At 43.9% G+C, this 17267-nt stretch overlaps 1 protein-coding gene across 1 annotated transcript in view; it reads left to right on the top strand.

Moving 5' to 3' along the window:
* The window catches only part of EIF2B5 (eukaryotic translation initiation factor 2B subunit epsilon), a gene marked incomplete in the record, with an annotated part of 757864 nt that overhangs the window by 722964 nt on the left and 17633 nt on the right, over positions 1-17267 (top strand). The window contains 1 exon segment of the mRNA XM_044070200.1: positions 4155-4265. Coding sequence (XP_043926135.1) covers positions 4155-4265 — 111 coding nt within the window.

The following is a 17267-nucleotide window of genomic DNA, read 5'->3' as shown; positions in this document are numbered from 1 at the left end:
ATACCTTATCCTTCCAGGACAACTCTTGATAAAGGCAAACAATACCACAGTTATGTGGTACATAAACAAGCAGGGGGGAACTCATTCCTACCCACTCTGCAGGTTAGCCATGACCCTGTGGAACACAGCCTTGAGCAACCAAGTGCACCTGCAAGCTCAATTCCTGCCAGGCAAACAAATTCACTGGCAGACTTAAGCAGAAATCTACTGGACCCACACGAGTGGAAACTGGAACCCAACTCATTCAAACTTCTAATCAACAGGTGGGGACCACCAGAGCTGGATCACTTTGCCTCCTCCTAAAACCATCAATTGAGCAAATTTTGCACCAGAAATCCCCACAGCCAAGCATGGCGAGTGGATGCCCTACTTTAAATGGGAAGACCTCTCAATTTATGCCTTTCCCCCTGTATACCCCTCCTCTCAAAAGTTCTACTCAAGATCAAGCATGACAGACCAAGGACAATCCTTAATGCACCAGTCTGGCCACACCAGCACTGGTACCCACTCCTACACATTCTGACAGCAGTGCCACCCTGGCATCTACATCAGACCCCCCCACCCCCACCCACTGTCCCAGCAGGAGGGACAGATTTTGCATCCTCAGCTGCAAACTATGAACCTTGCAGCCTGGCTTATTCCCTTAGCACACCACCAGCAACCGTCAGCAAACAAGTGCTGGATGTAATCCTTGAGGCCAGAAGGCCTAGTACTAGGAAATCCTATTAGGAAAATGGAAAAGATACTGTTCTTGAGCCAGCCTCTAGGAAAGGACACCTCTAATACTAGATTAATTAGCAGAGCTGCTCCACAAAGGCCCTTCCTTCTCATCAATTAAGATTCAGGCCTCGACCTTCTCAGCTCATTACAATACGGAGTCACCTCTCTTTTCTCACCCTCTGATCCAGCAGTTCCTGAGAGGAGCTAACTATTTAAGACCCCTGAGGAGAGTTCCCACCCCTGTCTGGGGCCTTAACTTTGTACTAGAGAAGCTCACGCTTCCCCCTTTCGAACCTGCTGCTACAGCAGAGTTAAAATTCCTCATTGGAAAACAGCCTTACTTCCAGCCATCACTTCAGCAAGAAGAGTGTCTGAGCTACATGCACTAATGGCTGTGGAACCCTTCCTTATTTTCCAGGCTGACAAGAGTTTCCATCAGGACTAACCTATAATTTTTGCCCAAGGTGGTGTCCAGTGGGGCTTTAAACAAATCCGTCCATTTACCAACCTTTTTTCCTAATCCTCAGAATAAAGGGGAGAGGATCCTGCACTCCTTGGATGTGCACAGACAGCTCAAGTTCTACCTTGACAGGACTAAGCCTTTCAGAAAATCTGACCAGCTGCTGGTCAGCTTTGCTACAGGGGCAGAGGGCAAGGCCATTTCAAAGCAAACCATTTCTATATGGATAATGGATAGCACTCTGCATCCATTTCTGCTACGGACACCATGGGAAACCTACCCCACAGGGGATCAGAACTCATTCCACTAGAGCTACCTCAACTTCTACAGCATTTCTTAGGGGAGTCCCTACTAGGGGCATCCTGGAAGCTGCAACCAGGGGAGTCCCTACCAGGGGCATCCTGGAAGCTGCGACCTGGAGTTCTGTACACATCTTCACCAAGCATTACCACTTACCGGATTTTTCTAAATCCAGAGCTGGATTTGACTCAGCAGTCTTACAAGGCCTGCTAGCCAGCCCTAATTCTTCTTGACTGCTTCCACCCTTACTCAGCTTTGGGAATCAACCCATGTGTGATGACTGCAACAGTGAAACACGAAGAACATAATACAGTTGTGTACACTTACCATAAATGTAGATGTTCGAGTGTTTTTACTGTTGCAGTCCTGGTTACCCTCCCTCCAGCCCTCCCCCTGACTTTTCTAGACTTTCTACCTATCCTCTTTTTTGGTAATATCTTATGGCCATGGTATTTACTTTTTACTGGAGGTGTTCCACACCATGTAATTGCTTCCTATTTTGGGGGCTCCTGACATCTGGGGCAAGAAAAACTGATGTAATGGCATCGGCTGCATGTTTTATACCCCTGACATCCTGACGTCATGGAAGAGGCGACAGCATCCGATGCAGAAATCCCAAGACTCTGGTATTTGGGCCGACTGAGGGCTACCTGCAGGCAGATAACCCAAGTGTGATGACTGCAACAGTGAAAATACTCAAACATCTACATTTATGGTAAGTGTACACAACTGTACTTTGTGGTACACAAACAAGGGGGGGACTCACTCTTATCCTCTTTCACCTTGCCATGGCGTGCTCATCTATACTCTCTTCTCCTATCTAAAACAGAACATAATATTCAAATTGTTTCTTATCCCAGTATAATACCTGATTTGTTTAGGATTTCAAATGCACGGTACAGTCCACAGTCTCATTCCTTATCTGTTCCCCATCTCACTACATATATGAAAACTTTCATACCTACACTTCAGATTGCATCTGTTTAAGAAGTGAATAACAGTCTTACAAAGCTGCCCAGCTGTAGAGGAGCTGGTTCAGACAGACTCGCTCCAAATTTATTAAAACTTGCAACACATTTATCTCTAAGTAGAGTCAACATAGGTCGTCGTTTTCCACTCAGTGTTTTTCTGTGTAGGATAGAAACCAGCATTTTGGAGGAAGGGGGGCAGTCACATCCTTAGCTAGCTGGGAATCACCCTCAAAGGACTACATGACTTCAGCAAGGCAAAGCAGCTGTTGTCTCTGTTGTTCTGGCAGTCCAGATAATTGCTAACTGGTGTATATTTTTTCCTTTATATAACCAGTTGTTTCTTGCCTGTGGAAATGGGGAGTATTCAGCCTGGGAGAGTGTTTGTTTCAGTAAAGTCTCATTTGTACTGTGGCCATCTGGTCCTTATCAGACATGATTGCTTTTTCACTCCAGGAGTCCGGCATCCTTTGACACCTCCTTTCTTCAGGGTTCAGACTTCAGGATCTTTCTTTCAATGGATCTTTGTAGCTACTTCCTCTCTTTCAGATAGTGGATACTGCTTGACAGTATATACAGCTGTTAAACTCTTCAAGTAAGATAGACCATATGTGTATGCACTCACCATGTCACAGGTCTTTGAAAGGCCTCCCTGCAATGGATATTTATCCTCTCCCCATCTGCCTTGGTAAGTAAGCTTCTGCCCACTTTGCTGCTTTGCACAATTTATCATTTGTAACTATTACCAGTTTATAATTATGTACTTGTGCATCTTTCATTTTCCTTACTGATGTGGTTTGCTCATGTTGCATGAAGGAAGCCAAACCTAGAGATTATGCGGTAGGGGTGGGCCTTGTTAATATGGTGCAAGAATGCCATAGCATAAACTGACAGGGGTAATGTGTAAGCTATAAATGTAAGAATTGCTTTGTGGAATTTATTAGGAAGGAGACAACGCTGTTACCCACTGCATAGGGGCCTCACAAATAAGTGCCATCGTAGCTTTTGCTTTGCCAGATGAGTGCCATTCTAGTTCTTTAATGAGAATGTGGAGTCGTAGTATTTGACCTGGATGTGATAGGTCAGCTGTCAAACCAGACAATGTAGTTTGCAAAAATAAAGAGAACGTAAGCAAGATTTTGCTAGTGGCATTACTAACTACATTGACATAAAGGGATATAGGCCACAATGACTACTCCCAGGAGACCTGGGTTTGATTAGCAACTCGAGCATCTGCTGGGGCTAGCTTGGGAATTGAGTTTGAAACACATTGAGAACAGGGCCATTTCACATGCCCTAATGGTGGTACCCAAGCCATGATGAGGAAGCTGGTGCTGCAGTAGATGGGTGGGCAACAGAGAAACATGTCACTGTCTACATGAATGTATTACCCCTTGTGGCACAATTGCATACTCCTCAGAGGTTGTGGGTTGGCATAATGGTTACTGTGTTTATCTAACAGACGCAAAGTACTGGATTTGATTCTCACCCTTGAGGGAAGGCGGAATCATAGGGCACTGGCAATAGAGGAGCACAAGGTCAGTGGAATTCCTAACATTTGAGAATGAATATTTGTATCATGTTGTTTTTCACTTGATCAGGTGCTAACATACATCTGCTAAGAATTCCCGTCTTAATAGATGATTCTGTCATGCTTAGTGTGTGTACTACTTGAGTGATTTTTCTTTGTTTCTTTTATTGACCAGGTGATCATGTGCTTCTATCAACAAGAAATAATTGTTGAAGAGATGATTCTGTCATGGTTTTCCCAAGAAGAAATGTCCACAAAAGCCAAGCAGCTTCGTAAGAACCAAGGGGTAGGTTTAACAGTGGAAAGTATTTTGAAATAAGAAGGGGACTATCATTGATGAACAGTTTGTCTTGTCATCCCCTACCCCTCCTTCCCCCAAAATATGCCTTTGGCAGTTTAGACACTTGGATTCTTCATTAGATTTTATTTTTGCTCAGATTATGTTTTACACATTTAAGAGCTGACTTCCTGTCAGTGGTGATTGTTTTTTTATCTTTACATGGTATATTATGCACGTTTTCTAGACATAAATATGTCTGCAGGTGTAATGCTGGAAATTTCAGTGATAAAATGGTCATGACAGAACAAGATGTGGTGAAATTCTGTAGTATACAGTAGGTGCATTACATTTATTGTTTATCTTTGCTGACTTCTGAATCCTCCAAACTTATTTGTATGGTCGTATCATTGTAAGGGAGGAACAGTGTAAACGGGAGTAGGCACTCCACATGTTCACAGATCAAACTTTTGCAAACTATATGCCAGACATTCTGAACTGTACTTGATAACTTAGAGAGATGCATCTAATAGATTATGCTTTAGTAGACCTTCTGCATTGGCTTCACATTTGGGAATTCCTTTCTCTGCTCTCTCTCTCTCTCAGCTCTTAAAATTTCTAAGATCCATGCAAGAGGAAGACACATTTGTTTGGTCAACACTGATGTTTACCATTCCTTGCTTAAGGAGGGTACACTCCCCGCTTTTTTCATTTCTTTCTAATCACTTGCCATTACATTTCTTCTTCTTATTATTGCCATTATTTACTAGGGACTACATTTGATGTGAGGTAGAATCTTAAGTGATTCCACCCTCCCACAGAAGTAATCCTCAGGGATACCATCTCACATCCTGGAGGCATCAGCATTCTGCCTAAAAGGCACCCAGAAAAGCTGATCAGGTTTATCATGATTTACCAGAGATGACTGGTGTGCTGGAAATGCAGTAGTTTTTTATAACTCAGCATAGGTTGCAGAGATACCAGCTTTTGGACTCCTTACGATCTGATGAGTAATCTATGCTATGGGCCATTTTGCCAGGTAGGTTCACTCTTCTTTCTCTCTCTGCTATAGGTGTGAACACAGTCTGTGCTTCTTGTGATGCTGCTCATGTTTCATCCCTCAAGACTCAGTGTTATTACCTCAGTAGGTGTTCCATGAAGTAATTCAGTGGCATTTACAAGGGAATTCCCTTTTTTGTTTTTGAAGCTAGTTGCTTATTGGCTTAACTCCCACATTCGTTCTTATTTTGGTGAGTGAGGTTTTGGCAAGTTTTCAAGGCCACATTTCTAGTCCCCTTTTGAGGAGGATTGATATTTGATTCCAGGGCAGGACTGGGTCTACTAGGGGGTAGAACATTCCAAATTCAAGTCTTTTCTGTTCTTTGGGAATCACGGCTGTTACATCTTCCTGCTGGGGTACCAGAACAGAGCATTGAGAGAAGAGTTGTGTTCTTTTCCTTCTTTGGGTGCTGTCTGAGTCCTTGACTCATTACAAAGTTCAAGGACACACATTTATCCCTGCCTTCAGCCCCCACAACTGGACATTGGAGGGGATTTGGATTAATTCTGTCACCGTGGTGTGGCTTAATGAACTCTCACTGGGTCTAGTCAAAGATGTGCTGTGTTTATTTATGGTGAATTCCAGCTCCTTATTGCAACCTGACCTAGTTTCCTTTCTTCTAGAACCTGTTTGTTCCCATCTTGGACTTGGAGGAGCTTCTGTAGAATTCTATTTGAGCTGAACTACATGTGGTTCTGTGTATGGATGGAGTGGTATTGCTGTTGTCAGTGTGCTCCGACATCCTGGCTGTTCTTGGATAATTTTGCAGGGACTACTTTCCACTCTGTGTTCCTGGGTAATCAGCTGTCCTTGGTTCCAAGTGGAGGACAGAATTGAGGCTTAGCTCCATCTACTAAATCAGCTTCTTCATTGGGAGGACTGTTCTGTCTATGGAGCTCCTTCTCCTTTACCAGATTTGCATATGTAAGATTTTTTTTTTTCTGTTTGCTGTTGGGCCTTTTGGCTCAACTTTGTGGAAATTCTCCCATGAATAATCTCCCTTCATGCTGCTTGGCATCTTCCTAGATGTCTGTGTACTCGAGTCATGCAGGGAGGAATAAGTGTCTTCTGTTTTCCCTTTTAAGGGGGTTCCCTTCCCTTTTTTTCTTCCCCCAGTGAAGTGGTCTGTATCATTAAATTGTTCCTTTCTTTTCTCAGCTTCCTTGCAGGTGGGAGTGAGAGCAGTCTTCACTTCCCATGAGTGTGTAACCTTCTGGATGAGGACTGTCATCCATGGTGGCTTTGTAGTTGGTTAGGAGGATTCATGATTAATCTGAAAGCTGTTGGCCCACAGTTACCATTCACATTTTGAAGTTTGGGCATTTGGGTTCTTCCTTCTGACCCCTGGCTGCATTCAAGCCTGCTTTTTCCTTAGAGGTAGCTGCCTACAGTGGTTGCTTGGTCTACCATTGACAGATTTGGTTATCTTAGTCCTGTGAGTGCTCCCTTCAAATACATTATTGCACTGTCTGTGTTTTTGGAGTCTGGCATGTTCTGGTTGGGCTTTCTCCAGAACTCAAGTCGTCTTAATGGTCCTAGTGTACTCTGGCTTATTCTTTCTGATGTGCTATCACTTTGGATTCATATCAACCATAGAAACCAACAAGGAGGATCTGTATTGCTAAATGTAACATATATTCTTTCTTTGTCTAGTAATACACAAACAGGTTTCCTGTCTGATGGCTCACTGCTACCTTTCTCCTAAGAGTTCCTTTCAACCAGCTTAACTGTTGAAGTTTCCTGTTTGTTGGGGAGTTGTATATTAACTGTTAGTAGCATGGGAGCAAAGTCTTCATTGCTATTCCTGATTTACAGGAGACTGCTTACTAGTAACAAGGATGCAGAAGACACTCTCACCTGTATAGTCATTGTATGGTGTGATGGCCTAAAACTGTTACAAGCATAGAAACCTCTAGAAAAAAATGTAATTGCTAATTGGTGGAGAGAATTAACCAAAGCATAGGAAACAACTTTAAATTCAGAGATTCAAAAGTTTGAGTCCTGGACTGGTGATACTGAATGTGTGAATATAGTGGAATTGCCTCAACCATATGAGGAGGAAGTTCTGGACACATGGTGCCTCAAGACAAAATGATTGAGTAACCTGATGTCTCCAAATGCATTCTTGAAAACCTCCAGCTATGCCATCAAGTTTGCATGAGACCAGGAGATCTTTCATATAGGGCTGACTCAACTCTTACAGGGCTGTGTATACCAGCACCAGATCTTTAAAGTTAATGAGACCAGATTTGCAGCCAATGCAGGCAGCACAGAAACAGAATTAGTATGTTGGCAACTAGACATACCTGTAAGTAACAGGGTTATGGAATTTTCTATTAGCTGTAGTTGGTTTAGTTCAAAGTTATAAAGCCCTAGGTACAGGTGTCCTTTATTGACTGAAGGTAAAGATGGTGGCCAGAAAAACTCCTTCTGCACTTCTACCTTTAAAAATGAGGTTGAAGTTATCCTGCCAGTTCTACAGACATACTTGCTGGTGATTTCTTACTCCAAGCAAAAAGAAATAAAATAGCAGAGTCTGTGTGCCTTTCCTGACTGGCATTAATCTGCTCAACATGGGGTGGTAACCAGCTGTGCTCTGGGGATATGAATGGATGTGAAGTCAAAAGGTCAAGTGTCCTGTGGCTACTCCTGGGTCTAATGAATTGTACTCAGCAGTGGTACTACTGTGAACATTTACTGTTATAGTGAGTAGACTTACACAGCTCACTTTCCTTCCAAATCCTAGTCTCTTTTGTGTGTCTGGCATCTTGACCAATTATCATCTGTTTTTTTTCAGGAAGTGATTAATGGTTGGTTTGTTATGACATACCCAGGCTGAGATGTCTGATGATGTTCATCGTGCATACAGCTGCAGTAATCTCAGATGGGTTTTCTGCCATCAGGCGGTCCCTCGGTCGGCCGAATTCCAAAGTCTTGGTCCGGCGTCGGTTGTCGTCGCTTTCTCTTCTGACGTCAATGAGGCCAGAGTATATAAGACACAGCCGACGCCATGTTCTCCAGTCTTTTTTGCCGCATGGTGCCCGAAGCAGAAGCAGTTAGCAAGTGCCGGTCGGCCAGCTCCTGAATTACGAATATTTTGGAAACCGAAGTCTTCATTAAAGCTAAGTACCTCGTTGGGGAAACTTTTCTTGCCTCAGACCAATGTCAGAAAAAGTTAATAATTGTATTTCTTGTGGGAAGCAAATACCGCATAAGGATTTCCATTCCCTCTGCATACCTTGTTTGGGCCCAGACCACGACGTCTCGGGCTGTCGCTTTTGTGCTACCTTCAATAAACGCACTATTAAGCGTCGGGCGGAGTTCGCCCAGCACTACTTTGGTAAAGCTTTTGATTATAAAATGTCGTCGGACACTCCGACTACCGTTTTGTCCAAAAAATGCAAGGAAAAGGACCGACACGCGAGGCCCGCGGTCCCCGCCGACACCACGCCAAAACAGGCTACATGTGGTCCGGTTCTCAGCGAGACGCCTTTGCAGTCCCTGACTACCGACAACACTCCTTTGGTGGTGTCCTCTGTACCCGAGACCGCTGGGACCTCGGCCCTTTCTCAGACTACAACCGAAGCCTTTGCTAATGTTGAGCCTACTAATGTGGACAGGTCCACCTCCACCCATGGTGTATTTAGGCCCTCATCTTCTTTTTCAATTAAGGCCTTTACTAAATCCAAAGCAGCCAGGCATCCCACGAGGCCTGTTGCACAGGGCCCATCTCCAGGTCCCATGCCTAAAAAACAGATGCTTAAAATGGCTGAGGATTTAATTACTCTTATCAGAGGTTCTCAACCCCCTCCAGACAAGAGACCCAGAGTGGAGGAAGATTCTCCCTCTTCTGATCAGGGATCCATTTTATCAGAACATTCTGATGCAGAGGAACACTCTTACTCTCCTTTTGAGGATTTGGATGCAGAACAGTCCATTCCTTCTGTATCCCCTCCTGAGGATTTTTCCTTTGGGGAAACCTTGCACACCTTGAGGGAACACTTCCATTGGGAAGGCCAAGACTTTTCAGATTCCAAGAAAAGACTTAGGGAATTTATTTTGTTACCTCAACACAGACCTCTGGCTATAGCCCCTGTTTTGGACATACTGGATGATGTCTATTCAGAGGCTTGCCTTAACCCGGATTCTCTGCCTCCTGCACCAGTCAAACCTGATAGGTATTACAGAGTACCCAGCTCTCACCAATTTCTCTTCAAAAGCCATAATGCTGACCCTGAAACCATTTCACAAGGCCCCAAGGGATTGAAGGCCTCCACTGCCAAGAATCCACTTCCTGCAGAAAGGGAATCAAGATCTTTAGAAAGGTGGGGTAAAAAGGTATATACCTCAGCCACCCAAGCCATGAGGGCCTTAAATTGTCAGTTTCATATGCTTAAATATCAACAGTTCCTGTTATCACAATTAAGGAACAAAATGTCTCAACCTGAACAACCAGATTTAAAGGAGTTACAGGATATGATGCATAGTGCAGAGCAAGTGGGTAAACACACTTTACAATGTGGTTATGATGCCCTAGAGGCTTCAAGTAGAGCGGCTGCTACGGGATCAGTCATTCGCAGACATGCTTGGCTTAGAGAACAAAACTTGCCTGATCATGTGAAAGCTAAACTTCTAGATGCTCCTTTACAAAAGGATGTGCTGTTTGGTACTAATGCGGAGGAGATATTACGGAAAATGGAAGAAAAAGCCAAATCCATGCAAACTGTCAAAACCTTTTTCAGGTCCAACCACCACGTTTTAGCAGAAATTGGCCTTCAAAGAACTGGTCCTTTCCAGCCACTGACAAGCCCCAAAGAGGTAGATACAGATGCACAAGGGGCAGAGGGCAATCACAAGGATCATATAGAGGACGACAATGGCAAACTCCAGCACCAAGAGGTGGCGAGGACAGTGCACAACAATACAGGAAGCAAACCCAATGACTCCCTCATTTCCATGCTAAGCACGTCTCAGCTGGCAGCACCTTTGGGAGGAAAGCTAGCGTTATTTGCAAACAATTGGCATATTGTCACAACAGACAAATGGATCCTGGACATTATAAACAGAGGCTACAAATTTCATTTCCACAGTCTTCCAAAAATGAGAGGCATGCCAAACCTGCCACAGAATCAAAGGGCAGAGGCACAACTACAAATTTCAAAGCTCTTAAACATGAGAGCTATTCAAGAGGTACCTTCTCACGAACAAGGTCAAGGTTTTTATTCAAGGCTTTTTCTGGTACCAAGGAAAGGAACCGACTGGAGACCCATTTTGGACTTATCCATCCTAAACACATTTCTACTGCACAAAATTCAAGATGCTCACATTACAGCAACTTCTTCCCATGCTGGGCAAGGAGTTTTGGCTGGTAACATTGGACCTCAAGGAGGCATACCTGCATGTCCCAATCAGACAAAGCTGCAGAAGATACCTCAGATTTCTTGCAGGTTCAATCCACTGTCAATTCTCTGCATTGCCCTTTGGCTTATCTACTGCGCCCAGAGTATTCACAAAGTGCCTGGCATCAGTGATTGCCTACTGCAGACTTCAAGGGATACAAATTTACCCTTATTTGGACGACTGCCTGATCCAAGCGGACAGCAAGCACATACTTCTGGAACATCTGACATATGTGACACGGCTATTGCATGCCCTGGGATACACAATCAACAAAGAGAAATCAAGGCTAACACCATCTCAGAAAATAACCTTCCTCGGTGCCAACTTGGACACAAACACCCAGATGGCCTATCTTACGCCAGAAAAACAAGGGCAACTATCTCAGTACTTCAAAATACTAGCAAAAAGTACCAGGCTTACTGCAAGGAAAATCCTGCAGGCTCTGGGATTCATGGCATCTTGCATTCTTTTAATCCCATGTGCAAAGCTGCATATGAGGAAACTTCAATGGTACCTAAAAAACCTATGGTCTCAACACAGTCACAGTTTGGAAACAATACTACCAATAATCCCATGTTTGCAAAAGGAATTTCTATGGTGGGCCCAAGCATGTCAAGCAAACACAGGCCTCCCATTCTGCAAGCCTCAAGCAGAGCAAGTTATCACAACAGACGCCTCAGATTACGCTTGGGGGGGCGCACATGATGGACAGGTGCATCCAGGGCAAATGGTCCCAAAAAGAAAAGCACCTCCACATCAAAAAAAAGGAATGCTAGCAGTAATAAATGCAATTACAGCTTTCAAGGACTTCCTGCATCCAGGACAATTACTCATAAGAACAGACAACACCACAGTAATGTGGTACATAAACAAACAAGGAGGAACACATTCATACCCCTTGTGCAGACTAGCCATGACCCTTTGGAACTTGGCTCTGGAATGGCAAATGGAACTTCAGGCACAGTACCTGCCAGGATTGGAAAAAACACTGGCAGACAAATTAAGCAGAAATATGACAGATCCACACAAATGGAAGTTACATCCGCAGGTGTTTGCAGAAATAACCCAAGTGTGGGGGAGGCCAGACATAGATCCTTTTGCCTCCCACAGGAATCATCAATTGGAAAAGTTTTGTTCGAGTACCTTTCATCCAAAGGCCTGGAGAGTGGACACCCTTTCATTCAGTTGGACAGCATGGACAGTTTACGCATTCCCACCTCTGCCTCTTCTGCCCAAGGTACTTTTTAAAGCAAGAGCAGACAGACCGAAGATGATACTGATTGCTCCAGATTGGCCAAGGCAACACTGGTACCCATTGCTGAGGAGCCTAACACATACTCCCCCCTGGTCCCTGCCTCTAATGCCACTTCTACTGACTCGGCACAGTTACAAAACTCTCCACAGTCAGCTGAAAACACTCAATCTCGCTGCATGGAAAATTCCTTAACACCACAACAGACCCTACTCTCCAAGGAGGTGCAGGATGTCATTTTGGAGGCCAGAAGACCATCAACTAGAAAAGCTTACTCCGCGAAATGTAAGCGGTTTTGTTCTTGGAATGCGAAAAAAGGCCAGGACCCTAGAAAACTGAACTTGCCTCAGGTATTACAATATCTAGCTGAGCTGCTGAACAGTGGACTTTCATTTTCTTCCATAAAAATCCATGCCTCAGCTATTTCTGCAGAATACAACACGGATCCTCCTCTGTTTTCTCACCCACTTTTACGACAGTTCCTCAGAGGGGCTAAGAATATAAGACCACCAAGGAAACAACCAATACCAGCCTGGGATCTTAATTACATACTAGAAAAATTAACATTGCCTCCTTTTGAACCAGCTGCCTCAACAGATTTGCAATATTTGTCCTGGAAAACTGCCTTCCTTCTAGCTATCACTTCAGCTCGTAGAGTTTCAGAATTACAGGCCCTCATGGCGGTGCAGCCCTTTCTCATTTTCCATCAGGACAGGGTCTCCCTTCATACCAACCCATCATTTATGCCTAAAGTGGTATCTAGGGTAGCTTTAAATCAAGCCATACACCTTCCTACCTTTTACCCCAATCCTCAAAACAAAGGGGAAAGGCTGCTACATTCCTTAGACATCCATAGGCAGCTACGTTACTATTTGGACAGAACAAAGTCCTTCAGGAAATCAGAACAACTCTTTGTGTCCTATGCTGTAGGGGCTCAAGGGAAGCCAGTTTCCAAGCAGACTATTTCAAAGTGGATAGGCCACTGCATACGGTTTTGTTATTCCTATCATGGGAAATCTGTCCCTGCAGGTATCAGATCACACTCCACCAGGGCCACAGCTACCTCTACAGCCTTCCTCAGAGGAGTTCCTACCAAAGATATTCTGGAGGCAGCCACTTGGAGTTCTGTACATACCTTCACAAAACACTACCACCTGCCCTTATATTCCAGAACAAGAGCAGGCTTTGCCACTGCTGTTTTGCAGGGCATTCTGGCTCAACCCAGTTCCTCCTAGTACCTACCACCCTGTGTGTAGCTTTGGGATTCTACCCATCTAAGATTACTGCAGCTGTATGCACGATGAACATAGTACAGTTTTGTACCTACCATAAATGTAGATGTTCGAGTGCTAATACAGCTGCAGTACAGGTTTCCCTCCCTCCTTCCCCACTTGGTAAAGGCATGGGGCCTAACAACCTCTTCATACAGCCTGACTGGGTTATCCTTCTAAGGTTTATTTGCTTGCAACCACTGTTTTTGGATTATATTGCATTACATGTATACGCATATAAGCATAATTTATGTATTGCCTTCTTTTGGGGGGCACCTGACATCTGGGGCAAGAAAGACTGAAGAACATGGCGTCGGCTGTGTCTTATATACTCTGGCCTCATTGACGTCAGAAGAGAAAGCGACGACAACCGACGCCGGACCAAGACTTTGGAATTCGGCCGACCGAGGGACCGCCTGACGGCAGAAAACCCATCTGTGATTACTGCAGCTGTATTAGCACTCGAACATCTACATTTATGGTAGGTACAAAACTATACTTTCTTCGTGTTTCACTGTTGCAGTCATTACATTTGGGTAATCTGTTGGCAGGTTGCCCTCAGTCGGCCTGAATAACAAAGTCTTGGGTCCTGCATCGGTTGCTGTCTCCTCTTCCATGACGTCAGGTCGTCAGGGGTATAAAACATGCAGCCAACGCCATTTTAATCAGTCTTTCTTGCCGCATGGTGCCCGAAGCAGAAGCAGTTTGCAAGTGCCGGTCGGCCGACTCCTGAAATTTTCATTTTCGAGTTTCAGAACCGAAGTCTTCAAACTAAAGCTAAGTACCCCGTTGGGGAAACATTTTCTTGCCCCTTACCGATGTCAGTAAAAGTTAATAATTGCATTACTTGTGGGAAGCAAATACCTCATAAGGATTTTTATTTGTACAGTATTCCTTGCCTTGGCCCTGATCACAACGTGCCTTGCTGTCGGTTTTGTGTTAAATTTAGTCACAAAGCAAAAAGCAAACAAAACCTAAAACTTGTAAAAACAACAAAAACTGCAGAAACGGACTGGTACAAGCAAGGCACGGACTATTTATGAACTATTTATTAATGTGAGCGCTTTCGGCCGAGAAAATACCCAGCCTTCTTCAGACAAAATCAGTTCAACACACAGCTGCCTATATATATAGGCTCAAATGGAAACCAAATTAAAATGCAATTAATTAATTAACCAGTCAAGTTTTTCAAAACCAATTAAAATCCTCCACTAAAACATTCTTATTAAAAACAAGTAACAAAAGCGCTCACATTAATAAATAGTTCATAAATAGTCCGTGCCTTGTTTGTACCAGTCCGTTTCTGTGATAGTTTGTGTTAAATTTAACCAACGCACTATTAAGCGTCGGTATATTTTTGCTTCTAAATATTTTGGTTCAAGATTTAACTATCCTGAAATGTCGTCGGTTAGCAATCCGACTACCGGAGTTCACAAAAAATGCAAGGAAAAAGACAGAGACAGACTGTCGAGGTCCAAAACTGAAGTTGAAGCTTCTCCTAAGCCAGTCGCCGGTTCGCCGGTACTCAGTGAGGCGCTTTCGCAGCTCCTGATGCCTGCTACTTTTGAGTCGCAGGCCTCTACCGAGACCCATTTGGAGTCCGGTATGCCGCAAGATTCTGCAAGTATTGACCCGTGGATGTCTCTCCCTTGGATGAGTCCGGAGCCGCTGAGCAGGCACCGGCTTCTGAGCGGGTTTTCAGGCTTCAACATTTGTATATTAAACCGACGCTATCATCAAAAACAAGGCCAAAATCAACTTCTATGTCTAAAAAACCGACGCATGAGCCACGTTCTCAGGCCCCTATGCCTAAAAAACAAATGATCAAAATGGCTGAGGATTTAATTACCTTGATCAGGGGTTACCCCCACCCCTGGTAAGAGGCCTAGGCAAGGCACTGATTATGAATCTTCAGATCAGGTTTCCATTTCTTCTGATTCCTCTTCTGATCAGGAATTTTCTATTCCATCTTATGAGGACTCTGATGCAGTGGAATCCATCCCTTCTGCTTCTCCTCCTGAGGATTACTCTTTTGGAGAGACTTTGCATACTTTAAGGGAACATTTTCACTGGGAGAGTCAGGACTTCTCAGAATCTAAAAAGAGGCTTAGGGATTTTCTTCTTCTTTCTCAGCATAGGCCGTTGGCAATACCTCCTTATTAGACATTGTTGATGATGTGTTCTCGGAATCAAGCATGGCTCCTGATTCCCTGCCTCTGGCTCCTAGTAAGCCAGACAGATATTACAGGGTTCCTGACTCCCACAAATTTCTATTAAAAAATCCTGCTGCTGACCCTGAAACTATTTCTCAGGGTCCCAAGAGTGTCAAGGCTTCTACAGCCAAAAATCCTACCCCTTCTGGTAAAGATTCTAGGGCGCTGGATGGATGGGGAAAGAAGGTTTATATGTCTGCAACCGTGGCAATCAGGGCTTTAAACTGCCAGATTCATATGCTTAAATATCAACAGCATGTTATGAGCTTACTGAAACAGAAAATGATGTTGATTTCTGAATGATGTGGAAAATAAAGAGTTACAGGATTTATTGCATTCAGCAGAACAGGTTGAAAAGCATACTTTGCAATGTGGTTTTGATTCCTTGGAGGCCTCTTGCAGGGCCGCCGTAACTGGATCTGTGATAAGGAGGCATGCTTGGCTCAAGGAGCAGAATCTACCTGATCATGTTAAAGCTAAATTGTTGGATGCCCCTTTACAGCAGGACAGTCTGTTTGGCAATAAGGCAGAAGAGGTTTTAAAGAAAATGGAAGACAAAGCTAAATCTATGCAAACTATAAAAGATTTCTTGCAAGTGCAGCCACCCAGGTTCAGTAGACACTGGCCTACTAAGAATTGGTCCTTTCCTGTGTCCAACAGAGCTGCTCAGGGCAAACCTAGACGCTCCAAAGGCTCCAGATTTCAATCACAAGGATCTTACAAGTCAAAGCAGTGGGGTGCCTCCACCTCCAAATCAGGAGGTAACAAAGCACAACCCTATAGTAAACAGTCTCAATGACTTTCCTCTGTCATCTCCAAGCACTTGTTTTTTGGCAGCCCCCTTGGGGGAAAAACTAGCACTTCATGATCAAAATTGGCCTTTAATTACCCAGGACAAGTGGGTATTAAACATAGTATCCCAGGGGTACAGATTTCATTTCCACATGTTGCCAATTCCAAACGGATGGCCAGATCTGCCACAAAACCAGTGGGCGGAGGCCCAGAAACAAGTCATGTCCCTCATGGATATGGAGACTATTCAACCAGTGCCAGAAAAGGAAAAAGGACAAGGATTTTATTCAAGACTTTTCCTGGTACCCAGAAAAGACAAATCATGGCGTCCAATTCTGGACTTATCAATTCTAAATACGTTCCTGGACATTCCAAAATTCAAAATGCTGACTTTACAACAGCTACTGCCTATGCTAGGCAAGAATGCCTGGTTGGTAACTCTAGACTTAAAAGAGGCATACCTGCATATCCCAATAAGGGAATCTTGAAGAAGATACCTCCGCTTCAAAGCAGGCTTTTTGCATTACCAATTCTCTGCACTGCCCTTTGGCTTATCTACTGCTCCCAGTGTCTTTACAAAGTGCCTGGCACCAGTAAATTGCATTTTGCAGACAAAGAAACATTCAAATTTATCCATATCTAGACAATTGTCTTATTCAGGCAGAGAACAAGGACACTCTTCTTCAACATCTGGCGTTTGTAAAAAGGCTTCTAGCATGCCTAGGGTACACCATAAACGAAAATAAATCACAACTGGTACCCTCTCAAAAAATTACATTCCTGGGTGCAAGCTTGAATACAACTGCCCAGATGACTTACCTCACGCCATACAAACAAATTCAATTGACAACATACTTCAAACAACTGGCAACAAAAACCCTGCTATCTGCAAGACAAATTCTGCAGGCTTTGGGGTTCATGGCATCCTGCATTCTACTAATTCCATATGCGAGACTGCATATGAGGAAACTTCAGTGGTACCTAAAAAGCTTATGGAGTCAACATTGTCACAGCCTGGAAACA

This window comes from Protopterus annectens, chromosome 4.part1 (genome assembly GCF_019279795.1).
Source record: "Protopterus annectens isolate FY-2018-M chromosome 4.part1, PAN1.0, whole genome shotgun sequence".
Lineage (NCBI taxonomy): Eukaryota > Metazoa > Chordata > Ceratodontiformes > Protopteridae > Protopterus > Protopterus annectens.
The sequence above is the reverse complement of the archived record's forward strand: the minus strand, read 5'-3'. Positions and strand labels throughout refer to the sequence as shown.